This window comes from Pteropus alecto, unplaced genomic scaffold, assembly GCF_000325575.1.
Source record: "Pteropus alecto unplaced genomic scaffold, ASM32557v1 scaffold39, whole genome shotgun sequence".
Classification (NCBI taxonomy): Eukaryota; Metazoa; Chordata; class Mammalia; order Chiroptera; family Pteropodidae; genus Pteropus; species Pteropus alecto.
In genome coordinates, this window is record NW_006443568.1 from 1,172,311 (window position 1) to 1,199,930 (window position 27,620).

The following is a 27,620-nucleotide window of genomic DNA, read 5'->3' on the forward strand; positions in this document are numbered from 1 at the left end:
TTTTTTAATAGTAGTTGGAGGAAGAAGAGTGATAGGGCATTAGTCACTTAAAGGGATTGAATCATCATTTAGCACAGAAAATTTGAACATAGCTTAGGGCCTAAACTTTAGGTCATCTTCAGTTAATGATTACTAGTGAAAGTGTTTCAAGAGCTAATATTTGGGAAACATTAAGTTAAATCAAGAGGTTTGTTTATTATGGGATTTCTCAGAACTTTTGATGTGCTAATAAACTACAAAGAACAGAAATGCAGAATTCTCCAAATGTTTTGAATTTGGGAAACCATTTTTCAGTCTCATTTCCAGGGTCAGTGTTTTGTGGAACACATTTTGGGAAATGCTGATCTAGGCAGAAAAGGAGGTAGTAGGGAGGGAATGAGTATGCATTCAGTGATGTCAGCTGTCACTTTCCCACTCCATTCTGCTTGCATGCCTAGTTTACCATTCGTGTCTTCAGGTCATTGATAATCATGTTGAGTAGTACAAGGTCAAGGGTACTATGAACACCTTGTTCAGGCTACTGTAGATTTAGCTCAGTGTACTTTCCTCCCACCACATTTTTCCATTCTATTCATGAGACCAACATGGAAGATTCTATAAACTATTTTTGAAATCAGTAGGTGTGGGGTTGGTTGGGAATTGAGATTGAAGCAGCAGTGGCTTTCCAGTCGTTGAAAATCTTGCTAAATGACTAGGCATTTCAGAGACTTGCCTTCCTGAAGCACTATCTTACCTTAGCTTTTGCTTTAACAATGTTTCATTTATTTTTTGGCATTTAAATTCATTTAGTTGGCCTAGTGACGCCAATATTTATGACTGTTTGATAATACTCTTCATTATTCCATTATCCCTCCCTCCTTTTTAAAAAAAAAAAAAAAAGACTTGTTTTTTTCTTCAGCTCCATGCCCAGGTGTTACTCTTGAGAAATCAGATCATTTGAAAACTAGTTAGTCTTCTTGGCTTCCTAAGCAGCTTATTTTCTGAGTCAGATTTTAGCCTGTTTTTCCTGTTTATCCCTGCTTGTTCCATTGTTTTCTACAGTGTGTATGTAGTTGGCTTACCTATTACAGTCATGTTCCACGTAACATTTCTGTCAAGGTGGACCCATCAATGATGGACCCACATACAATGACGGTTCCATAGGTTATAATGGAGCTGAAAAATTCCTCCTGTCACCTAGTGATGTCATAGCCATGGTAACATCCTACCTCAATGCATTGTTCACATGTTTGTGGTGATGCTGGTGTAAACAAAGCTACTGTGCTGCCAGTCATTTAAAAGTATAGCATATATAATGATGTATAGTACATACCTTGTAATAACCATGTTACTGGTTTATATATTTATTATACATTTTATTATTTTAGAATATACTTTCTACTAAAAAAGTTTGCTGTAAAACACTATGCTGCGTTACATAGCAGCCTCATACGTCTTGTGTTTACGTCTGTTAATTGCATTGTTTTCTCCTGCGCTTGATTTAATCTCATGTTTTTACCATAACATGGTGTGCAGCCTTGTAGCCTAGGACAATAGATTATACCACCTAGCCAAGGTATAGTAGGCTGTGCCATCTAGGTTTGTGTAAGTGCGATGTTCGCTAATAAAGAAATTGCCTAATGATGAATTTCTCAGAATGTGCCATCGTTAAATGGCACGTGATGGTACTTCACTTTTTGTCCTTCATGCTTGCTTTGCACAAAAATAAATCAACCAGAATGATGCTACAGATACTGCCTTTTCTTTCCACGGGGCCACTGGTTATTCTGACTCTTAATTTCATGTATCTTATTCTCATACTTACTGTTTCACTACTGCTTACCTGTTGATTTGATAGATTTGAAATTTTTCCAATCAAAATATTGTCATTCTGAAAAAGATCAGCATTCTTAAGAGTTTTTCTTTTAATGTCTTTCTATTCCAAGCTTCTAAGAAGCTGTGTTTCCTTTAGCGGGTTCATGCGGTCCATGGTTTCCCGAACTTTCTTGCATCTGTGCCCTTCCTGAGAACCTGCCAGGACTGTCTAGTTATCTTTTCATCCACCTCTGTTTGAACCACATTGATGAACATAATGTATACCTGCTCCCACTCCCCATGGCTAGCTAACTTTGTCGCTCTTCTGGTGAATAGTTGGCCAAGAAGTATGGAAAAAAACCAGGAATCATATACCAAATATGTTCTTCATGATGTACCGAAGTAGTCCAGTTCATTATTGAGAATGAATATCTTTTTTCACCAAGAAGCACAGTTACAGTGATGCTTTATGAATTTGGCTGCTTGCTATATTGTTCAATGACACTCTAAGAGGAGATTTATTTTTTTTTAGTGTAACAAATTTTAAGTATAAGAGGGAAATTTTGACTTCAGTGTCTTGGAGCCTTTTTGCGATGGGTCCTTTACTTTGGGAGACCTACTTCCAATCTCATTCCTTATTATCAGTCCCTCAGGTCATGAAATGATCCACACACACAAACCAGGTTGATGCTGACTGTCCCAGAGGGGAACCTCCCACTTTGTCTTTGCATACTGTCATTACATTTCTTTACAGATTCCCTTCTGAACTCCCACAGAACTGCCATTCAGAACTAGGACAGACAAAGACTGTTTTTGCTTGAAATTTTAGTGTTAAGAATCCATTCATTCTTCGCACAAGCTTTTACTTATTGGATATTTACTTTTGTCAAATATCAGGAAGGGCAAAGGAATAATTCCTGCCTGGAGGCTTAGAATCCATAAGGAGACTGGTGGAGGCTGTATGTGCGAGGTTCTGTAGGAATCCAGGACAGGAAGCATTTTCCATTTATCACCAGGTGCTGTCCCCTGCATGCCTGCATGTGTGTTACACACCTCCCCACAGTCACCAGCATTTCCTTCATGGAGGCCTGATGGACTGGAAAAGGGACAGGGAGGTTTTGTGCGCATATTGATTTCCCAGCATGGTGCTACAGGAATAACAGGTCTCAAATTTACATTTCATATAGGCTGTACCTGTTAGGTATTGCTAAAATTTTGCTATTGTGGAACACTGGAGAAAGAACCTGTATTTTCATGTCTTTCTCTTATTTAAACCAAACTTATTCTTAAACTTGTTTCTTCTGTGATTTGCAAAGCGAGAATTTAGACCTAGGTTCCCTCTTTATTTTGGTATATACTATGTGACCTTGGGCAAGTTGCTCTGTTTCCACTTTTGTTAAATTGAAGTAAAAATATCCCGTTGCATTTTGTGAAGACTAAATGAGGTTTATTCATATATAAATGTACATCACTATACACATAAAAGCATTTAGCATAATGTCTGGTGCATCGTGGTTGTTCAGTGAATGTTCATTTACTCTTTCTTGTGGTTCTTGAAGGAGATATGGAGATAATCTCTAGTTGAAGAAAAGTTTAAAAGGGTCTTTGTTAGCAACTCTTAAGGAAGCATTTTCTCCTTAAAACAAGGTTATAAATTGTGATTGGGTTCCGGAACAGCCTGCCAAAGTCCCAATAATTCCTAATTAGCTGAACTGTTGTGTTAATAATGCCTCTTTGGAATGTGAACCATCATATATAACCATGTTTTAAAATGAGAACAGCTTTGTAGTCTTATTGCATGGGTTCTGTGAATAACAGTCCTTGCCACAGGTAATCTGCTCTCATACTGGGCTCATCTTGACTTCCTTAGAACCAGGCTACTGAAAGTTACGTACATAGTGGGCAGTTGGGTCACCAGGCACAGGTGAGGCTCATAGAGGTAAAGAATGAGAACTCCCATTATGCTGGCAGTGGTAGTGGTGAGAGAGTGAGACAGCATCTGCTGAGTGTCTGCTATGTACTAGTAGTCACTGTGTCAGGGGCTTTAATATAGTTTAGTATTTAATTTTCATAACAATCTTATAAAAGAGGTACTATTAACCCTCACTTTACAAAGATAAAAAACTGAGGCTTAGAAACATATAGTTAGCAAGTGGTGCAACTGAGATTTGAACTAAGGACTTCCTCGATGTCAAAGCCTACCCTTTTCTATCATACCATACTACCTTAGCAAAGGCAGGGGTGAATCAGACACTGAGCCGTTAGTCATGAAAAGAGCAAAGAGGGGCAGCAGGTGGCATTAGTTCTGTAAGGGTATAGGGTTGAGAGGTGGGAACAGTATATGAATTCAGCTCTGATGGTGGGCAGTGGGAGGCCTGGTGAAGAAACGAAGGCAGTTCAGAGCTCTTCTGCTTCAAGCTCTGTGGTTGCACATTATGGAGTAGAAGGAATGAGATCAGTGCCAGCATAGGAACAGTTAGTATTGGGGAGAGGGAAGAGAAGTCTCTAGTAATGGGGAGGAAAGGGCAACTCCTACAGCCACAATATCCAGGCCAATCATTTCTTTGTAAGAATGTTCATATGGTAGGTGCCTTTTTTCTTTTCTGAATTTTTTAAAGTTTTTGTCTCTTGGAGTTCCAGTGTTTGATTTTCTCATTTTTGCTTATCTCATTTACCTTTCCTTTTTTGATTTGGTTAACAGGACAATCATCTTTGTTAAATATTTCTCTAATCTAGAACTGCTTAGAACATTTCATAAATCAGTACCAGTTCTCTGAGAGCTCCTGCTTCCTGCCCATTGCTAACATCAGATCCCATCCTCAGTGAGTCTAACCTGTGCTCTCCCCGAGCTCCTTAAATTAGTCATCGACAGCTGTTTGAGGCCACACAAGAAAATAAAAGTGATGCAGTTCTTAAGCTCATTCGGAGAAACATGTTTTATTATCTAATGGAATCTTCAGTGTTATATTATAGATACTCTAATTTCAATAGGCAAATTAATCATGTATCACCTCTCAAGTCGTTTAGATTCAGCTTGGGATCACCTCTTTTGAGAAGCTTTTCTTATTCATCCCCAAGTCTAAGTTAGATGCTTTTTCTCTATATTTCTCTATATTCTGATATCCATTATCAGCACAGCTTCTCATACTACATTCTTCTTGTCTGTTTGTTTGATTCTCCTCTGGACTTTGAGCCCCTTGAGAGCAGGGGATATTTTTTTCTGTATTCCTGGCACTTGGTACAGAATAATCCCTGAAAAATAATTTTTTGAATGCATGCATGCCTGAGAAGCCTTAATAGTATTTAAAAGTATCACATGTTGCAATACTTTCTCTATGTAACCATGAAAACATACATGTTTTTTGCAACTTCCTGTTCTGATCTAGTTTGAGGAGGTTTAGTTTTCCTTTTTTTGTGTGAAAATTCGTGCTGCTTAAAAATGATTCTAAAAGACAGACTAGCCATTTCCATTTACTGCTTCCTTCCATATGGAGTGAAGGAGATTACTTGTTTATTTAGCGTATTGTAGGGGAGCAGGCATTTGCTTTGTCAGTCAGCCATCGCTCCCATCTTTAAATACAAATTTCTTCTTAATCTGTGTCACCTCCTAACTTTCCATCCTGTCTCTCTCTCTCTCTTCTCAGGCAAGGTTCTTGAAAGATTAGCTATATTCCTTGCCTGCAGCTCCTTGCTTTTCCCTGACTTTTCAGCCCGTTACATTCTGGCTTCTGATCCTGCCCCTTCAATGAAGTTAGTCTTGCTGAGACAATTATGATCTTGTGAATCAGCTGAATCCAAGAAAATGCTTTATCAGCCATTTCTGCTACATTTGACCTAGTTGATCATCCTCCTTGAAACTGTTCCTTTGTTGCTTTTAGTTCTTGTCACTGCTTTCCTCAGCAGTAAGTCCTGCTGGTTTTATTTTGTTTGTTTAGTCATTTGTTCCTTCATTCAACAAATGTGAACTGAGTGTCACTTCTCCACAGGGCTAGTCCCTGAGGCTGTGGCCGTGAACAAGACAGACATGGTCTTTGCTCTCATGGAACCTATAGTCCAAATGGAGAGTAGCCATTCATTCATTTAACTCAACAAATATTTATTTAGTGCCTCCTGTGTTTCAGCTACTGCTGTGCCTAGCAACTAAATAGATAATGATATATATTGTTTAACTATATAATAACTTAATCTTAGTAGTATATGCTTTAAAGAAATAGAGGAAGCTATGAGGACCTATAATAAGGATACCTATTCTGGTTTGGGGTGTGGATAGGGGTCAGTCAGGAAAGAGTTTCTGAGAACGTTTATTGGGAGCTTGAGTTGGCCAAGTTAAAACCCTGGATGGGAGTTGGGGTTGGCAGGGCAGGGAGATAGGGAGGGTTAGTTAATTATTGATTGTACTCTTACTTAGAAAGTTATCAACTGCTGTACCATCTTAAGAATGAAATTCTGCTCTTATCATTCATCATTGTTGTAAGTTCTGTGATTGAGACATGCATACTCCTTTATTGCAGCATTTACAGCCCTGGTTCTCCTTCCTGGTCAGTGATTATTTTGCAATTTCCATCTGGCAGCACCAAAGAGATTTTTAGTTTTCATAGGAGATCAAGATATACGTTCAAGAGGATAATTAACAATGTAAGCTAGGTATCCAATAAGTAGTATAGTTAAGTATTATTGGACTTCAGAGAGGGGCACTGTCACTTAGACATGGAGTGATCGTGGAGGGCCTTGGAAGTAGTGTAGTTTGAATTGAAGAAAAAGAGAGACTCAGAAAAGCAGAGAAGAAAGGAACTAGGCATTTCCAGTAGAGAGAAAGAAGAAAGCAAAGGCAGGAAGTGGAAGTTCAGTGTTGCAATTAGGGAAGGGTTATACTGTTGCCTGTAGGCCTAGACAGAGCCTGCTCTTGTCCTGGGGTAATGTGATAGAAGATGAGAGAGGACCTAGGAAGGACCTTGAATATCAGGCTAAGGAATTGGGACTTTATCCTTTGAGCAGAGTGAAGGCATATGTAGAACACTGTTTTTGAATAAATCTGGCAATGAGTGGCTTCAAAACTAGGCATTGAGACATGAGAATGCCTGGACTAGTGGGTTGGCAATTCAGTTTAACAAATGTTTATGGAGCACCTCCTGTGTGGCATTAGGAAGGGTCAGGAATGAATAAGTGACAGGGCACTTGTCTGAGGAACCTAAAGACATGTGCAAGATCATATTGAGGGTTGGAGAGATTAGAGAAGGAGTGGGAGGGGAGACAGGAGGATTCAGAGCGCCCCCCTCCCCACCCCCACTGGGTTTAAGGGTTGGCAAACTGTGGCCCACAGGCCAGATCCATTCAGATGCCTGTTTTGGTAGAATGGTTTTTACATTTTAAAGGATTTTTTAAAAATTTATTAAATTAGTTTTAAGTATATAGTACATTGGTTAGACATCTATATAGTTCATAAAATGATCCCCCCAATTGCTTCCTCCCTCCCCTGGCCCTCCACGTAGCCATCATATTAATGCTAACTGCATTCCCTCTGCCGTACTTCCCATCCCCATGACCAACTATCAGCTACTAATTTGTATTTCTTTAACCCTTCACCCCATTCTCCCAGCCCCTCAACCCCCCTCCCCTCTGTCCGTCACCAAATTGCCCACTATATTTGTGAGTTTAAAAGATTTTTTAAATATCAAAAGAAGAAGAGTATTTCATGATTTATGAAAATGATATGAAATTCAAATTTCATTGTCTATAAATAGTTTTTTTTTGGAGCACAGCCTTGCTTGTCCATTTATGTATTGCTTATGGCTACTTTCACATATAGCAGCAGAGCTGAGTAGTTGCAACAGAGACTGCATGGCCCACAAAGCCTGAAGTACTTACTGCTTGGCTCTTTACAGAAACTTTGTCCTTGAGTCACACCCATCCTTATCTCATAACTCTTCTCTGAAACTCAGTGTCCTACCCAAAGCCTTTCCCTCCACCCAGGCTTTTAAATATCCTTCTCTTCTTTATGTTCCTCCCTAGATCCTTAACTTTTCTTTCTTCCAGGATCTTTCTCCTCCCAAATAGGCTCAAGACCTATCTTACTTAAAAAAACAAAAACAAAACACATCATCAACTCAGAAGTCCACTTTTGCTGCTGCTGTCCATCTCTCGTCTCTATCTCTACTTCACCTTTCATTTAGTACTTTCGCCCAGACTTCTGACCCTGGCAGTCTGTTAAAACTAGTCTTGCTAAGTCATTAGTGAATTCCTAGCTGCCAGATCCAGTAGTTTTCCCGGTCCTTATCTTCCTCATTTTCTCTGACATTTAACATTTTGATCATTCTCTTTTCCTAGAGATCCTTTTTCTTTTTGCTTTTGTGACATCATTCTCCCTCACTTCTCTTCCTATTTCCAGCCCTTTCTCCCACTCACCTATCAATGGCTTCTCTTCTTTTACTAGTACCTTAAACATTGGTGGATTTCAGGGAGTCTTTCTTTTCTCCTCTTATAAGAGCTGTCAGTTTATTGAGTACCTACTGTATGCCAGTCGCTATTTTTAAATGTTTTACACAAATTATTACTAATTTTTGCAACAACTTTAAAAAGATTTTGTTTTCTCCATATTATAAATAAGGAAAGTGAGGCTCAGTGAGCTTAAGCAATTTTCCTAAGATTACACAGTAAGTGGCAGCTGGGGCTGGAACCTGAGCCTGCTGTAGTATACAGGTAAAGTCACCTATTCCCTGTGTACCAAAGACTCCTGCCACAAACTTTCTTTTTAGCTTCCAGCCTCTATATTGACTGGCTACTGGACATATCCATCTGGAAATCCTGGGAACATGTCAAACCCAACTCATTTTCTCTCCCTCAACTCCCATCCAGCCCCAGGTTGGTAGTATGACCATCTCTTTAGTCGTCTAGGCCATTGTCTTAGGGTTAATCTCGACTTTGCCTCTCCCTGACCCCTTCTCCTCAGCATCCAGTTGTCACTATAACCAGTCATTTCACCCCCTTTAATTTCTCTGGAATTCATCTCTAATATCGTCCACTTTCATTTTTCTAGTTCAGATTCTTTTCATCTCCTAGACTGTTGTCCCTCTTCTTTTAATCATATCCCTTCTTCTACTCTCGTATCTTTTCTAGTCAGTCCTCTGCAAGGCTACCAGAATGATCTCCCCTAAACCCCAGATCTTGGTTAAAATCTGTCGATGGCTCCCCATTGTGCTCTTTCTCTACTCTATAGCTTAACTAAGAAAGCCTCACCTTATTTTTCCAGGTTCTTTCTTCTAGTCTCTCACATACTACAGGTGTGTTTGTGGTTCAGTGTACAGTACACCCATTCATCTCTCTATGCAGTTCCCAAGGTGTTACCTCTTTTTAGAAGGTCCTTCCTAGTTTGTCTGAGGAACACCTTTTATGTTTGCCCCTAAAAAGTAGACAAACAGGCAGGCAAAACAAACAAACAAACAAACAAAAAATCAACACCCTCAATTCAGAGAGTACCTCAGCCTCTGAGCCTTCACTGATTTCCGACAGGGGTTAGGTTTCCCTTTTTTATGCTCCCCAAGCACCTTGGACATATATCTGTTGTCAGGCTCAGCACAGTATATAATAATTTGTGCACGTCTACTTCCTTAAAATTGGCACTCCTTAAAAGCAGAGATTTTAGTCTTACTTATTTATCTGTGGTATCTAGCTTATTGCCTGAGACATAGTAGTTCAGTAACTAACTGTTGAGTGACTAACACTGCTATAGTTGGAGATATGAAGTGAGGCTTTAGGGAAAGGTTAGGGTTAAAGGGTGAGGATGTTTGCTAAAGCTGAGGAGTAGACAATACTAGCACCCTGATATGTATAGCATCAGAGAATTTACAAAGTGTTTTTACAAATGTTTTGTCTCATTTTGTTCCACTCAGTAGCACTGTGAGACAGTCAGAGCAGGAATTCACATTGACATTTTAGAAATGAAGAACCTGAAACTCAGAGAAGTGAAGCGACTTGCCCAAAGTCTTGAGCATAAGTGCCAGAATTCAGTCTTCTCCAGCCAAATCTAATGCTGCTTCCCCTGCACCAGTGCAGAGATAGGGTTTGGGAGACAAGAGAGGAGTTTTGGAATAAACCTACATTTAGAGGTTAAAGGAAAGGAGCGGCTCAGAGAAGAAGATAAAGAGAGCCCCGAGGAATTACTTCGTGGTGAAGGTCAAGTTTTCAGAAGGAGAGGGCCTCATCCATGAGGTATTTTTGCAAATAAGGAAGGAAAGTGAGGAAGGATGAAAGAGTTTGACCACCAGGAAGTTCAAGAGAATAATTTCATACAATGAAGCAGCTTGCCAAGTGTTGAGGACTACATGGACAGTGAGGGAAATGGAAGCACAAGTAAAAACTCAAGAAGTTTGGCAGTGAAAGGAAACCAAGAGGCTGGCAGTTTGAGGAATGTCACTTTGTCAGATAGTCCAAGATACATTATTTTCATTTTGTAGACTTGAAAATATTCAGTGGAAACTGTGCTAGTGTATAACTGAGCTAGTATATACATGACTGAGAATATAAATTTCAGGATGTTTTAGACTAAATTTAACATTGGTCCATTCCAGTTAAGATATAGTGCCACAGGGCAAGATGTTTAATCAAGCCTTAAAACGAAGTCAAATTTTATTTGAGAATAAGTAACTATAACAGTATATGCCTATCTTTAGAGGACAGATGTATGCTAGAATCTGAAAACACCCTTCTTATATTCACTACAGGCTTATCTGTTCCCCATAACTCATCATTTGTTGTCCAGGTGTGATTTGATCAATGGCAAGATATCCCCGCTTTGTTGTTAGAGGTAGTTTTCTGTGTTTCTGTTGCATCCACATTTCCTGGGAACCAAGCTCTGGGGGGAGTTTGGATCTAGGCAGCTCTGTTGTTCTATTGATGAGGTGTCCCCTGTCTGCTAGGTAAAGCGGTACCAGTGCACCTTTGAGGGCTGTCCCCGCACCTACAGCACAGCAGGTAACCTGCGCACCCACCAGAAGACTCACCGAGGAGAGTACACCTTTGTCTGTAATCAGGAGGGCTGTGGCAAGGCCTTCCTCACCTCCTACAGCCTCAGGATCCACGTGCGAGTGCACACGAAGGAGAAGCCATTTGAGTGCGACGTGCAGGGCTGTGAGAAGGCGTTCAACACGCTATACAGGTCAGCCTCTTCTCCCACTGTGCTGCCAGCCTCTGGCCCTGACTGTCACGGTGGTGAAGCTCTCTCTCCTTGCATGGTACAGATATTCACTTTGGGGGCTTTAAAGAGCGAAGCTATGCTTAAAATTCATTAGAGGAACTTGTTACTTAAAGATCGATATGTATTGGGTTGGTTGAAAATGATAGTACATGTATTTGGATTTGTATCTCCTGTAGTGACATTCTGGCCTGGGGATTTTAGTATTCGGCATAGCGTAATATCTCCCCTTGGTTCAGAATCTTGCTATTAAGGCTTCTGTCATTTTCTTTCCTACTTCACTTTAAAAATTAACTTCTTTCCACCCTGAGAATGGGGAGTGGTTCATTCATTAGCCGTTACTCTTTTCCAACATTTGTGTAAGGAGACTTATATTAATCTTCAATACTGAGTATAAAATAACCAACAGAACAATAGCCAACAGTTAAAAGACACTTTTTTTGCGCTGGGCACTGTTCTGAGTGCTAATCGTCACAGCAGCTGATGAGTAAATGGAAGTGTAGAGAGGTTTTGTAACTGGCTCAGTGTCCCCCATCCAGTTGTAAGTGAGACCTGGATTTGAGTCCCAGGCATTCTGGCTCCAGAGTCACACTAATACCACTATGCTATATACTTCTCTTTGAGCAAGAAATTTTAGATACTGAAATATTATAGATGTAGAATTCTTATGCACTTGATCTTTTGTTATCTTGTAAAATCATTTTTAATTTTAACAAGGTTATAAATTCTCAGTGTTTACAGAGTAGATTGTTCTGTAGTTTATTACAAAAGATGCACCTCCCCATCCCTTCCCTTTCACATGCAACTGATTTCTACTCTTTTAGCTTAATATTAATATTTTTATATGTACTTTTGTGCCTTTAAGTATTAGGCTTATATTGTTTCTTCTTGATTTTTCCATTTTAGGATATTGACTTCCCAATATGGAAGGAAGTTAAGGATTTAGCTCTATTTTTTCCTCCCCTTTCTCCATCACACATGGCAGGCACTCTTCCCCAAAGCCCATTCTTTCAATGTAATTATTTCCAACATATATATATTTTTTGTTAAATTATTATTCACTATTTACTTAGCCATAAATAAAGTTACTTTTGTCTCATAAAAGATTTCATTTGCCCTAGGCTTATGCACTTGATCTCGAAGCCTATTAAGCTGATGTGGGGAAGCTTTGTAGTACATTATGACAAAGGGAATTTCTCTGGGGTATTTTATAGGCTGAAAGCACATCAGAGGCTTCACACAGGGAAAACATTTAACTGTGAATCTGAAGGCTGCAGCAAGTACTTCACCACACTCAGTGATCTGAGGAAGCACATTCGAACCCATACAGGAGAAAAGCCATTTCGGTACGTCTTACTGTTTTCTATTTGTCAGTGACCAGCTTTCAGCTGGATATCTTGTACTCTGAAATTTTTCAAAATGGAAAGAAAATTTCCTTCCCTAGTTCTTTGGCAGTATTAGTTCTCCCCAGGACAGCTATAACTAACTGTTGCAGATTGGAGGGAGGGTAATGGATTCCAGGAGTATCCCCACTCTGTGGATGATGGCTTTCTGCCTCATTGTCCCCTTTATCTTGAAGAAGCATTTGTTGAAACTCACTCATGTGGTAGGTATTTTTATCAGTGCTAGGGAAACACTAAGACACAGGCTCTCTTCTTGAGAAACCTAGTCTGGTGGAAAAGAACCACAAGTAACCAGGCAGTATCTGAGACTGAGATGGCCAAAGTGCTTTGAGCACAGGGGAAGGGATACCTACCTAAACATCAAGGTGGGAAGAGTAGGAGGACACCGGAGAGGAATTGAAGGGTAGGAATACTTAGGCTAGAGGTGCAAGTATTTCATTTTGTTACTTGTTCAGTTCCTTTGTAACATCTCATGTGTATACACAAACATATAGGAGCATACTTTTATCTATACTGTTCAATTTATGCATATATATTTATGTATGTTTAATAGATACAAGTATAAATGTTTAAGGACTTATATCATCTACTTTATTCTATGTTCACAGCATGTAACACAGTTCCAGGCATTCAGTAGGGATTCAAAAACAACTTAGGGACGATTATGTGATGTTTTTAATAAGATAATCAGTTTGTAAAGATTCTCTCTAAATATCATATTGATGCATTAGTGAAAATTGCTCAAAAACTGTGTCTTTGAATTCTGGCAGGAAAGATTGCTGTTATATTCATGGCATTAAATATGCTACCTTTCCCTTCTCAAATCACTCATCTCCTCATTAGGATATCAAGAAATTAAAAGGTCTTCAGGGACAGTCAACTCTTAAACACCAATTAAATGTAATTGTGTTTTAAAATTACAGATGCATTTCTGAGCCATCCCCCGCTAAAAGCAAGAGTATTTAGATTATAGTTAGTTATTCTCTAGATGCTGTTATGCTTACGTTACTTTTTTCCCCTTTAGGGCTGTTGAGGGGATTCTGATTTCTATTCAGTCACATATATTTTTGTGATGATTAATACTGTTAATTTTTTTTATATTAGATGGAACTTTAGACACAATGATTATGTGTAATTAGAAAGTAAAATGCTTTGGAGAAACTTTCTATTTAAAGAAATAAAATATTTTGGCTTACAAGAAAATACATTCATTCATCTAAATAGTAACTGAATGCCTGTAAGAACTGCAGCAAATGTAAAGAACTACATGGACCATGCCCTCGGAGAGTTAATAATCTAGGAGAACAGATACCAAATGTATACAATGTCAATAAAACGAGATTGGAAATGACAGATGCCATTTAAAAAAAAAAAAAAGTGTGTAGATAAATGCTTTAGGAGTTTTGAGAAAGGAGAGATTACTTCTAGCTTTGGTTATTAAGAAAGTAAAAGTGGAAGTAGTAGACCTGGAGTAGACACTGAAGATTGTAGATTAGTTATTATAGCCAAGATGTTCTGACTGATTTTGTTCTAGTGTTATAGTTCAGGTTCCCGGTCTCAACCCACTATAGATATTTCTAACACTGCACTGGCAGTAGATCTTCCAGTGGGCTCTCATTGTCATTAGAACTCTGTTAAGCAGTTCATCAAAAGGCTTTTATTGGCAGGGCTCTCAACATGTACCTTACCTGTAGGACAAGAAATACTTACCCTATGCCATCAGCTCCCTCTGATCTCAGATTTGTCACCTTGCTTTTCCAGGGACCTGTCATCATTCCCATCTCTAATAACAGTTTTACCAATATGATCTTGGTGCTCTGAACATTTGAGTTTGTATTTACAAGACATGTTGAAGATAAAGGTCTGTTAGCTAATGACTACTGTTTCTTTTTGCATAAACCACTTATTTAGATGTGATCATGATGGCTGTGGAAAAGCATTTGCAGCAAGCCACCACCTTAAAACTCACGTCCGTACTCATACTGGTGAGTTTAGGTTAATTTATGTTTTTTATTTTAACTTTCATCGAGCCAATAAATACCTGTGTTTCTGCTGAGACCTGTAGAGCTTTGTGCAGGGAGTGAGCCTAAGTAGCTTAGCCTTCACCTATAATGTTTAACTTTCTTTCAGAGGTAAAAGGATCTAAAGGTTGGACTCAGGAATCCAACCTTAAGAAATTAAACAAATACTGAGATACTAAAAAAAGAACCTGGGAAAAATACTAATTTTCTCTTTAAAATTCCCAGAAGCAGGCCGTTCTCATGCTTTCCTCTACGTTAAGTTTTAGGAGTGAGATGATTAACATGTAACTTATCCAACTTACAACAACTGTTTCCTGAACCCTTGTAAGAATATTTACTTCTCTCTTTTAGGGAATAGTAGATGTTTTAATCTAGTGAAATGACTTTATGGTAAAATTAACACTACTTGTCATTCTTGCAGGTGAACGACCCTTTTTCTGCCCCAGTAACGGCTGTGAGAAAACATTCAGCACTCAATACAGTCTCAAAAGTCACATGAAAGGTCATGACAACAAAGGACACTTATACAATGCACTTCCAAATCACAATGGATCAGAGGTGTGCACTGTTTTGTCTCTGGTTTTGATCTGGGCACCCCAGTACAGCAATTATTTGTGTATCAAAATTCAAGGTCAAAACACTTTCTCTATGTATCTGTTAGTGAGAAGGAGGAAATCAGGGCCAAGATCTATGTCTTTGTCATGGGGTGGTAGAAGCCAGAAACTTTACCACACTCTCTGTGCTTCAGCCTGTGATTTAGCTCCAGCTCCGTTCCATCGGGTGTAGTGGAAGAGGTGTCTTGAGACCAGAGGTCTCAGAATGGCTTCCAGTGGGCCAGCCAGATGCTATAAAAGTGTGTTATTTCCCCATTCATGTCTATAAAATGGTACATCCGTACTTGAATTTGGAACACAAATTAGTGCTTTGCTTCACACATCCATTGGAGAGCCATGCAGAGTCTGGGTGGTCCCTTGTCCTTTTGAATTACCTGCAGACCAAAAGGTTTGAGAGCCACTGGTTTAAGGCACTGAACCACAGAACAAGCCTCTGCAAAGTTTACAGCAGTTTTGTCTGCTCTTCTTTGCCAGTATGTCTTTTAAACCTAGGAAGTGAATACTGTTATTATCTTCCTACTTAATAGACAAAGAAATTGAAACATACTGACTCCCTTTTGAATAATAAGGTTCTTTTTAAAAAATTAACTTCTTTTTCAGTTACACTTGGCATACAATATTATATTAGTTTCAGGTTTAGAACAGGGTGATTAGACATTTATATATTTACGAAGTGATCACTCCAGTAAAGCTAGTACCCATCTTGAATAATGAGGTTCTTAAAGTATGTAATAATGATTTTGATTTGGGGAGAGACAGCATACTTTAATTCTGTGGTTTGCAGTTTTAAACAGCAAAGGAATCCTTTAAAAGGACTCTCCGCCTGTGTTTTATTAGTAATAACATTTACTGAATGTTTACTACATACCAAGTACTGTGCTAAGTGCTTTTACATCTATTATCTCACAAAAGCTCTGTGAGGTCAGTACTGTTCTTATCCCCATATAACTGATAAAGAAACTTGAGGCAAGGGGAAATTAAATAACTTGCCTAAATATCCAAAGCTTGTAATTAGTCTAATGTAGGCAGGCAATCTGATTCCAGAGCCTGGTTCTTGACCTCTATGTTATAAGAGGCAAAATAACATAAGTTGTGAAGACTGCAGCCTCTGGAGCTCAGCTGCCTGAATTCAGAGCTAAGCTTAAGATTTGAGAGTCTTTGTCTGCTAAGCTGCATTTATTAAGTCATGATCAGTTTTCTCATTTTTGTAACAATCCAACGATAGTTTAGGTGCCGACCACCTCTAAGCATTGGAGGACCCCAGTGCACAGTGCTTAGATCTCATCTTCTCTGGATCACAGGTCACTCTCCAGTGGAGGGAATCCTCTAGTCTCAGGCTTTAAATACCATCTAGGTTGCCTTTGAGTCCTAAACTTACATCCAGCCTGGATCTCTTCCTGAGCTCTATGTACTCAACCTCCCACTTGACATCTCCACCCTGATATCATCTACTCTTCTCAAATGTGACGTATCCAAACCTGTTCCTCCTACACGTTTCCCCATTTTAGCAAATGGCACCTCTGTTTTTCTAGTGGTATAGGCCAAAAATCTTGGAGTTGTTCTTTATTCCTTTTTTTTTGACCCTTCATACCCCATATCCACTAGCAAATTCCTACAGCTCTATCTTGAGAATATATCTAGAATCTGATCGCCTCTGATTACTTCATTCAGGCCGCTATCTTCTTTTGCCTGGGAACCTGCTAGGTGGTCTTCTTGGCATCTTTCCCCGCTTCTCTCCACTTCCACTCTGCCCTGACACAGACTGTTTTACGTGTATCACTCAGAGTGATCCTTCTGAGTCACAAGACAAACGGTGTCTGTCCTCTGCTCATAACCCTCGAGTAGCTCCTTATATCACTTAGAGTAAAAGTCAAAACCTTTTAGAGGGCTGCAGTGCCCTACACTCTGGCTTGGTCACTTCTCTGACCTGATTTCCTTCTCTTCCTCTCACTTTATCCATACCGTCGTCCTTGTGGTTCCTTAAACAAAAGAAGCCCACTTTGTATTTGCTGTACCCTCTGCTTGGAACACTTTCCCTAGATATGTGCATGGTTCTACCCTTTCCTTCAGTATCTGCTCAAATGCTGCTTATGTAAGAAGCCTTCCCTAATCTAATAAAAGGGCAGCTCCTACCTGAACATTCCCTATTCTCCTTATCCTCCATAGCACTTGCATCATCTTGTATACTACATATTTGTTTGTTTGTCCTTTCCTACCCCCTTCAAAACTCCCCCAACAAGAATGTAAGCTCTATGATGGCAGGGACTTTGTTTTGTTTATTATTGTATCCCTGGACCTGAAACAATGCCTAATACATAGTAGATGCTCAGTGAATATTTGCTGAATACATTCATGAATGGGAACATCTGATCCATGAGGTGGGCAGGGTTACCACATAAAGTGTGTGAATTGCAACTGGCATTCTAAAAATCAGGTTCAGCTTTAGCCTAGGTAGCTGTATTTGAATAGTACATCTTCGGTACTGCTCTGAGTAAGGATCCCTGAGATGCCCATATTGTAGACACAGTGATTAGCAGAAAGAAGATGGACTTTCAGTCAGAATCTCTGGGTTTGTGTTCTGCTAATTAGCTATGTGATTTTAGACAGTTCACTGTCAGTCTTCACATTAATTTTCTCACATTTAAAATGGGAATGTAAAATAATGCTTCAAAGTTTTATATGAATAGCAAACGAAGTCATCGGAAATCCTTTTGTAAATCGTAAGGCCAATTATACAAATATTAATTTCACATTATCACAGCTTTTACCCTAGAGCCTGAGTTGTGAAATAATTCTTAAACTCTTTATTAACCATCTTTAAGAATATAAGAGATTCTTCAAAGAATATCGGGATTTTAAAAGTTGAAATAATTCATATAGCCCTTGCTTTGGATGGTTTATGCCTCTCCAGATAACATATCTAGACATTTGGGATATTAAAATCAAGTGTCTTATTACATGATATGCTACTATAAATCCTGAAGTTTTGTTACTCAATTAGAATTTTTTCTCTTACACAGGATGCAAATCACTCGCTTGGTCTGAGTGACTTGAGCCTTCTGTCAACAGATTCTAAATTGCGAGAAAATTCCAATACAGTAAGTATACCTCTGATATGGGCGCTAGAAAAATAAGTGCAAGAACTGACCAGTCCCTTTGGTGGGAAAATTGAGGGAGACCAGTTTTTGAAGTCTTCTAGATTTAGTTATGTTCAATTACTGACTGTTTCATTTTTTTACATTAATTAATTTTTTTTTTTTTTGAATGTTGGACCATCCTTCCATACATGGAATAAATCCCACTTAGTTGTGGTGTATAATTTTGTTTACACATTGTTTTTATAAATAATTTTTTTATTTTTCAATAATGGTTGGCAAACTGTTTAGGGTTTTTTGTTTTTGTTTCTGTTTTTTCCTGATAAGAGCTCTCTGAGGAGAGATTGTTTTCTCTGATGTCTTTTGACCCTGAGGTCACTCACTTGATAACCTCCTGGCCCCAGAAAATTTTTTTCTTTATTCATTCAGCAAATATTTATTGAGTGCCTACTCTATCATGCAGTGTGTTGGTGCTGAGCTTGTAGTGGTAAAAACGTAGGTGTAGTCTGTCGTAGAGGAGCTTAAAATTAGTCCCCTGTAAGGAGGAGCCAGAATTCCAGTTTCCAGACTTTCTCAAGTCCTGATGATCTGACGTGAGTCAGTCTTTTCCTTTCTTTGAGCTCACCACATTGGGGTTTTGAAAGATACCTCCTCTATAGGCCCCTCTGTTAAAAGACAACGCCACTGTCTCTAGATCTGGTTGCTTCAGTTCGCTGTCTGGAATTTCTCTCCCATTCCCATGGCTCCACATTGCACCTTGCAGACCACTGCATTAAGCCTGAGCTGTTGCTGCCGCATCGAGAGGATCTGTTTGCTTTACTGTGTCACTAGCACTGGTTGTTTAGAGTGCATTTTTTGTTGTTTTTCTCTGCTAAATAAATATAGCTTAGGTTAGATTTTCTGAGTATATGCATAATAAAGAAGAAGGAATCAGTGTGACAGGAAGTATTTGAATAGAGACTAGATGACTCAAGAATGCTGTGAAAAAGTGTTTTTCAAAGTCAAGTCATCTGCAACACTTCTGACAACATGGGTTCTTAGGCCTCACCCCAAGCCTTACTGAGTCAGTCTCCTCTGGGAGTGGCATCTGACACTGCATTTTTATGTGGGCACCCCAACGCCTGGGTTATGGTAATGGCAGAGTTACTTTTATGAGACCAACTCTTCCATAGCAAACAACTATATATGCTGGGAAAAAATATATAAAACAACTACTTAAAGGCACCAGAGAGCAACCCAAACAGGCAGAGGTAACACATGGAAGAAGAGACCACTTGGAAGATAGCAAAAGCATTTGGATGGATTTTCAGGTTTTATGGCTTATCCACTAAGGGAAAGCCCTGGTGGACACCAAACAAGATGGCCAAAACTCAGTAAATAGCCTTACTGGCTTGATAAACCAGAGGACAGAGGTCAGGGCTAGCAAAGCACCTGGAAATGGAGAGGGCATAGCCTGGAAAGGGAAGAGCCACAAAGAGGGAGCCCCAAGTTCTATATATAATCTCTCTCCAAATCTCTAGTTGACCTCTGAACTGTGGATGTATAGGGCAGACCCTAAGCAGCCCAACTAAGGCTAAAGAAGCGGACAAAGATTGCAGCTGTGGTCCAGTGCAGGAAAGACAGAGTTTGGAGCTAGAGCACAGTCCAGTCAATGGAATGTTAAAGCGGACACTTCCAAGAAGTGTAACAGAACCCAGAGCCTCTCAATGTACTGAGTAGCCCAAAAGTAGTAAATATAAGAAGAAACAAGAAGACATTACCTCTACTCAAGAGGAAAGGTAAACTGTGGAGCCCAGCCTCAAGATGAGCCAGATGTTAGTCTTAGCAGACAAAGATTTTTAAGTATCTCTTAGGTGCTCAAGGGCATAAAGGAATATGCTTGTAATGATTGAATATATGGGAAATCTCAGCAGAGAAATAGAAACTATAAAAATATCTACCAAATGGAAATTCTGGAACTGAAAATTTACTGAAATAAATTCATTGGATGAACTTAACAGCAGATTGGAAATTACAGAAGAATCAGTTAAATTGAAGATAGGTTGATAAAAACCAATCTGAAGAAGAAAGAAAAACATTATGCATTTCATATGATTTTTATGCATATTCGCATTTCAGAGCTATCGCTCTAAAAAATTACTGGGTGGCCTAGATGCCCTCTGAGCTGTACAGCCTACGATTTCTGGCTATAATCTCTTTAATCTCAGGGATCGTGTTAAACGGTTTAGGAGTCCGCTCCCTGGCTAGGGCTATGGCATATCACTGAGTAGCTTTCTGGAGCCCTGCAGTCCCCAGGTGAGGAATCCTGGTACTAAGGAACATTAAGTACTTTTTTAAAAAAGGAAACTCCTTTTCTACCATAATTTATATCAGCAAGAAAGAAGCTGCTCTATCTCTTGGGGATAAATTACATATTGTGCCTTTGTCATCCAGCATTTATCCCAGAATTGGAAATAGTCTCATTTTTAGTCTTTCAAACTAAGGCTACAATTCCTTGAAATAATAAGATTGATTTTGCTGTGTTTTGACTTGGTTTTTTAAAAAATTATGAATTATTAAAAATCAAATGGTAAATTTTTATGTGTTCATCATTTTCTGGGTTTCTAGGCAGATGCATATGTATGTGTCCGAGACGCGAATTCTGATTTGCTCAGATCTTTTGTTAAAGGAGGGTCAAAACCAGTAGAGAATGACCTGCTGGGTGGCCTCTTAACTACTGAGTTTCAGGATCTATCCTGGTCCCAAACAGCTCCCAGTGTTCTTTCATCTCTTTGCTCCAGGCCCAGAGGCTCAGCCTGTTCTTGTGTCCTTTACATTTAGGAGCTGCTCCCAGGGTTTTTGCCCTGAAACCTGGGAGTGGCTGAGTCACAGTCTCCTCAGCACTTTCCTTTTTACTTTCTTTTTCTTTGTTAATATAGAAAAACTTTACTGATATTAATATACGTACAGAAAAGTATACTTGTTATAAATGTATGACTTAATGAACCATCAGAGTTCATCACATCTGTGTAACCAGCACCCAAATCAAGAAATGGAACATTTCCAGCACTATCTTGACTTCTAACAACCTATGATGAATTTTGCCTATTTTTGTGTTTTATATAATTGGAGTCATGCGGTATATATTCATTTGTGCTGGCTTCTTTCTTGCAACATTGTGTTTAAGAAATTCATCCATATTGTTGCATATAGTCATAGATCATTCTCATCGAACAGTTTCACATTAAATGAATATACCACAATTCGTTCTTTCTACTGCCCTTAGATATTTGGATAGTTTCTAGTTTGGGGTCAGTGTGAATAGCGCTACTGTCAACAGTCTTGTACATAATAATCCTTTGGAGTCACTTAGGCTCATTCCTCTTTAACAGTGTTATTGCTAATGATTTGTAAACAGGTAGAACAAAAATAACTATGAGGAAGTTGCGAAGTTTATAGCTTAGCAGTAGTTGTTAGCCCGCTATTTTTTGAACTGAGTTGTACCTCTTTATTGGGTTATAAAATAGTAATTTATAATCAGCATTTTAAGAACATCAACAGAATAGAAAGTATCAAAAGACACTGCACATAGTAAGGATAAACTCTGTTTCAGACTTTTGTTTCAGTTATACATATTTGAATATGTAATGTGCAGTATAATGTAAAATGTATTTCTTACTTTGTGTCATGATGAACAGTTTGAGGGCCACTGTCTTGCCTGTGATTCTTAACTCTCCCTGTGGACTGGAAACTGGAAGCCTCATATAGATTTCTGCCTTCAGCTTCTATCATACTGGTGATCGGATTCACTCAACTTACCCTCTCATTCTTCCAGATGCTGGAATCATGCTAGAATAATTGGCCTCTCTTGACCTCAATGGGCAGCTTCCTCTCTGAGGACCTCTAGATTGGTGGGCAGTTCTGCTCCCTACATCTCTGCCCAGGCCGAGTGACCCTTCTCCCTCCCAGAAGCAGAGCTGATGCCCAATGACCTTAAAGCACAAGTTGGCACTAGGGCCAAATCCAGCCTGAAGATAGGTTTTGTTTGGCTTATACAGTGCTTTTAAATTGTTTTCAGTTTACTTGCTTTTAATTACAAATTAGTAGATTTCACACACACAAAAAAAATCCAAATTTGGGACCATTCTTGAGCTCTGATAATCCCTGGCCTGCATAGCACACAGCAGCATTCACTGAAGCTCTTCAGATGACTGGGCGCACACGCTCCAGTTTGCCACAGTCTCCCAGTCCCTGTCTCACCTTGCTTCACTTATTACTATTGCTTGTGTAGACTCTTGGAGGTTGCCTTTGTCACTCTTGCCCTACAAAGTGCATGGGTGGAGGTGGACTGGAGGTGGATTACAGATAAAAAAGTTGCTGTGTTTCTCCTCCCCTTAACTAAAGGGAAGCCTGGAGGTGGTTGTTTTATTTGGTGCCTATCAAGAGTGAGATCTTCAGGGCATTATGTGTTTGTTTTCCATATTTTATCTTTATAAAAGACTCTGACCTTTTTTAATTGTAAGTTACAGGGAATCAATGTAATGACAAACAGTAGTGGGTATAAGGCAAGCACTATTGTCTATCATTATAAATTTCTTTAGATGGTTTGATTCACTACCATGTGTACATACTGAAATATTATAGATATTATGTAATGACCTTGAAAGATATTAACAATGTATTGCAGTAAAAGGTATTATTCAATCCCTTTTGAATTTTTATGTAGGATTTGGCCTTTTAGAGCAAGGGTTGGCACATTTTTTTGTGTGTGAAGGGCCAGATAATAAATATTTTTGACTCTATAGACCATATGGTCTCTGTGACAACTCCTCAACTCTGCCATTATAGCCGAAAGCAACATGGACAATAAGTAACGAACATACCTATGTTCCAGTAAAACTTTATTTACAAATACAAGCATTCGACTTGCAAATCAGCTTGCCAAACCCTGTTTTAGAGTATTTGAGCATGCAAAACTTGAGTGTCGGAGATTTAGGGGCATATATGTCACCTGAAAAAGGAAAAGTTAGAAACAAGAAGCATATTAAAAGATTATTGTACTTCTACTGTTCTGTGTTCTCTCATGGTGAAGAATTTCATCCAGTGGGGACTCTTACATCCTTGTTTTTGTCCATCATCAGACACAGGGCCAGGATTTCAGCACACTTTCACCAGCAAGCATCTTTAAATCAATGTTCCAGAATTCAGATGATACGGCAATTCAGGAAGATCCTCAACAGACAGGTTTGTTATACAGACTTTCCTCCAGCACTGGGAGGGAAAATTCACACTGTTAACATACCGAATGACAGGCACGGTGAAATATTATTTCCATTCCTTGAATGAAGTGGCTCTCAGTGAGGGGTTAGACAAGAATGGGCCTTTTAGTTAAACTCCATCTTTTCCTTTACTTCCATCAGTGAGGGTCTTCTTTCCTTAGACTCTCAAAGAAAAAGGTCTCCTTTTCCAAAAGTTCTGGATGGCTTTAAAAAATGAGAAGAGCTGTGAGCTCTTCTTCTGATGTGATACCCCGTTCATGAGTGGGCAGGACCCACAGACTTAGCATCAGATACATAGATCAGACTGTATTTGAATGAAAATCTTTCTCTGAAACTTCACAATAGTCAGTGTGTTCACTGGTTATGCAAAAAAAGTATGTCTAGTCCCATTCTAGAAAAGCCTTAGGACACATTTTTTTTTTTTATGCTAAGACCTATACTAGGTCTTCACATGTAGAAAGTGAGATTGATTTTGAAGCCTGGTACTTTGACCAGAGGTATTGTTCAGTGAACAGCAGAGAGCCAGCCTGCTGGCAGTGAAGGTATTGGCTCTGACAGACTTCGGCCGTCTTTGGTTTAGCTCATAGTGACCGTGTTTTTGTGGCTCGTATAAGGCTTGGGATATGTATATATATTTCTATTTCTTTTTCTTGCCAGCTGCCTTGATTGAAAGTTTTAATGGTGATGCAGAGTCAGTCATTGATGTTCCGCCATCCACAGGAAATTCAGCATCTTTATCTCTTCCACTTGTACTGCAGCCCGGCATCTCCGAGCCACCCCAGCCTCTACTACCAGCCTCAGCACCGTCTGCTCCTCCGCCTGCTCCCTCCCTAGGAACTGGTTCCCAGCAAGCTGCATATGGCAACCCCCCTGCTCTCTTACAACCTCCAGAAGTGCCTGTTCCCCACAGCACACAGTTTGCTGCTAATCATCAAGAGTTTCTTCCGCACCCCCAGGCACCGCAGCCCATCGTACCAGGACTCTCTGTTGTTGCTGGGGCTTCTGCATCAGCAGCGGCAGTGGCATCAGCCGTGGCAGCGCCACCCCAACCACAAAGTACTACTGAGCCCCTGCCAGCCATGGTCCAGACTCTGCCCCTGGGTGCCAACTCTGTCCTAACTAATAATCCCACTATAACCATCACCCCAACTCCCAACACGGCCATCCTGCAGTCCAGCCTAGTCATGGGAGAACAGAACTTACAGTGGATATTGAATGGTGCCACCAGTTCACCGCAAAACCAAGAACAAATTGTAAGTATTATGTATAAGCAGATCCCTTGGGGTGAAGTGTATTTACATAGGCGACATGTTCAGAGGCATTTACTTCAAAAAGGAAAATGGCTGTCATATCTGTCCTGAAACACATTATTCTGCCTTTTAGTCATTTCCCCCAGAATCCAGTGGTATAGGTCCAGGTCGATACCTGCAATAGGTTGGCAGAGAAACAACCCTCAAGTTTCCCCAGCAGTAGGCACTTGAACAAATATTCCATCTGCAATCTAATCCCATCATCTAGGACAGAAGAACAGTCAGCAAACTCCAGAGGCCCAAACATTTCAGGAAAGCAGGTTCTGTCTCCAAGGCAGAATCACATTGCTGCAAGGGACTGTCAGATGGAACTAGACAGCAGTGGCCAATTCAGGGAAATAACATGTTCCCAGAGCCCATGTACAGCCATTTTCTACAAAAGCGTTTGGTCTCGATGACTAAGGAAATAACTTGGTCATTCAATTAAATGTATTCTGAGAGCCTGTTTTTCACCAGATACCATGCACGATACTCTAGGGGATACTGAAAAGTGAAAATCGTGTTCTTTTTCATAAAAGACATTCTACATTCTAGTTAAAGAAGCTAAAATGCTTTAAAGAAAGTTAACATTACCAGTAGTAGGTAAAGTGCCAAGTAATAATAAAAATGGTAATAGAAAAAAATAACAGCAGATTTATCGAGTTCTTACAATGTGTAAGGGCTTACTGTGCTAACCAAGCACTTTTTTATGTTGAGAATCTAACGTGTAAGTCATTTTCTTTGTGTACGTTATTTTTAAATTACATTTTTTTTAAATTTTATCGAACAGATAGTACAGAGAATTCCCATACACCCCATTTCCCCCACCAAGTTTCCCGTTATTAACATCTTGCATCAGCATGGTACACTTGTTATAATTGATTAATCAATATTAATACATTATTGTTAACTAAACTCCATAGTTATTTATACATTCAGGTTTGCTCTTGGTATGGTATGGTTCTGAGTTTTGACAAATACATTTCCTCTATCTGCCATTACAATATCCAGAATAGTTTCATTACCCTAAAAATCTCCTGTCACTTTTTCCTCCCTTCTTCCTCCCCTAGCAACCACTGATCTTTTTACTGCCTCTATGTGTTTGTATCTCTAGATGTCACCCACTGTGCTAAGCACTTTTTAATGCATTACTCATTTAATCACAGCAATCCTAGTTATGTATGATTTTACCAGTGGAGAGCGGAGGCCCAGAGAAATTAAGTGACTAGCCCTAGATCACATAGCTCATAAGTGGCAAAGCTGGGTTTCGAGCATAGACCAATCCCAGAGCCTGTGATCTGGACTACTACATCTTGCTGCTCGATGAGGGGTTCAGAGACTAAGGGCTTGTTGGGCAGCCATACAGTCAGGTGAGCCTTGAGCTATGAAGAGGAATTAGATGGATGTAACAAGTAGGAGAGGGTCTGGGTGGATGTATGATACTCTCAAACAAGCTGGAATGGTAGTTTGGGGCTAAATAGTGAGAGCACTCAAAATTCCATAAATGGAGTGCCAACTGCCTCTAGAGGCAACCTAATTTCATTTTCAGATGGCCAAAATCACTGGAAAGGTCTTTTCAGTGTTACGACTCAGTCTGTCTCCATGTAGTTTTTATTGTTTTTTTCTGGAACAGGTGTCATTTCCATACAGTTCATTTTCATGTATTTAAATATGTGTCTCATTTTTCAAATTCTATTTTATAGTGTCATCTCCTAACTTAGCCAGAAGCTTTCACATTCCTCCTAGACTCATCTTAGAGGAACTTTTTTTTCCTTAAAGGGATAAAAGACAAAGCCCTTTTGAGATAAGACTTGAAGAAAGTAGAAACCCCAGCAGATTTAATAGGAAGTATACTAAAGGGTGATTCGTGGGAACAACTTTATAGTCCTACTTAATAATAACATAAGTAGCTGATGTTTGCTGAATGCTCACCATGTGCCAAGGGCTCTACATGCATCGATCATCTCATTGCATCCTCTCAGGTCCTTTGGGAGGTTCTTTGGTTATCATCCTCATTTTTACAGAGGAAGAGACAGACTCAGAGAAGTTAGATCACTTGCCTGACCTCAACAACTAATAAGTAGCAGAGTTTGGACTTAAGTCCAGGTGTGGCAGAGCCCAGGGCCCACTTTGAGCAAGGAACCTGCACAGCTTAAGATACACTGTATCTTACGTGATACACTGTATCACTGGGGTGGTTCTGCCTGTGAGAGGAAATCTTAGCCTGTCCTTAGCATGCAGCTTAATCTTTGAGGGAAAAATCTTTGAGAGGGGTAGCGGAGAGTGGAGAGCTTAGAGGATTGCTTGAGAAAAGCCACCTTGGAGGAGGCTTTGGGCACACAGAGCCATGGATTAGGCAGCTGGGAGACAGCCAAGTAGTGGGGGACAAAGCTGGCTGCATTGTCTGAACTGAATGTCAAACAGTGGGGTGACCTCATGTCAGAGCACAAACAAAACATCACTCAGTGCGAAAATCTCTCAACACTGAGGGTTTTCTGTCCTCTTGAATGACCATTACTATTGGGGAGGCTTCAGGTCCTTGGAGGTCTGCCATATTTGAGTGGCCATAAATGTGAATTTCTTTTTTTTCAGCAGCAAGCATCTAAAGTTGAGAAGGTGTTTTTTACCACTGCAGTACCAGTAGCCAGTAGCACAGGTATGTAATTCTGTGTTAACCTCAAAAGAAAGTCAACTCTGGGCCCCTTGAGGCACAGTTGCTTTGCCCCTATTTTTAAACTTTTAAAATCAAATTTGTCACATTGTATTTGTCACATTTATTTATTAGAGTACTTCATATTTTTACAGCTATGGAAGTTAGTGCACATACAACATACATATTATGTTTAACATTCTTTAACTGGTAACGGTTCCTTTTCTTTCAGATGTAGCTTTTAAATGTAGCCAGAAAAAAGTTTGAATCACAGTTAATGCTAAAGAGGGCAGTCATTAATTCACTGGA

The 27,620-nt window shown here is 39.5% G+C and overlaps 1 protein-coding gene across 3 annotated transcripts in view; it reads left to right on the forward strand.

The window, feature by feature from the left end:
• MTF1 (metal regulatory transcription factor 1) overlaps nucleotides 1-27,620 on the forward strand; it is a 34,743-nt gene that overhangs the window by 5,074 nt on the left and 2,049 nt on the right. For 2 of the 3 annotated variants that reach the window (XM_006924219.3, XM_015598906.2), the window contains exons 3-10: nucleotides 10,707-10,945; nucleotides 12,196-12,327; nucleotides 14,296-14,369; nucleotides 14,827-14,963; nucleotides 18,040-18,117; nucleotides 23,235-23,337; nucleotides 24,030-24,625; nucleotides 27,254-27,317. In XM_006924219.3, the coding sequence (XP_006924281.1) occupies nucleotides 10,707-10,945; nucleotides 12,196-12,327; nucleotides 14,296-14,369; nucleotides 14,827-14,963; nucleotides 18,040-18,117; nucleotides 23,235-23,337; nucleotides 24,030-24,625; nucleotides 27,254-27,317 (1,423 nt within the window). The remainder of the gene's footprint in view (nucleotides 1-10,706; nucleotides 10,946-12,195; nucleotides 12,328-14,295; nucleotides 14,370-14,826; nucleotides 14,964-18,039; nucleotides 18,118-23,234; nucleotides 23,338-24,029; nucleotides 24,626-27,253; nucleotides 27,318-27,620) is intronic. The other variant, XM_015598905.2, reaches the window with a different exon arrangement.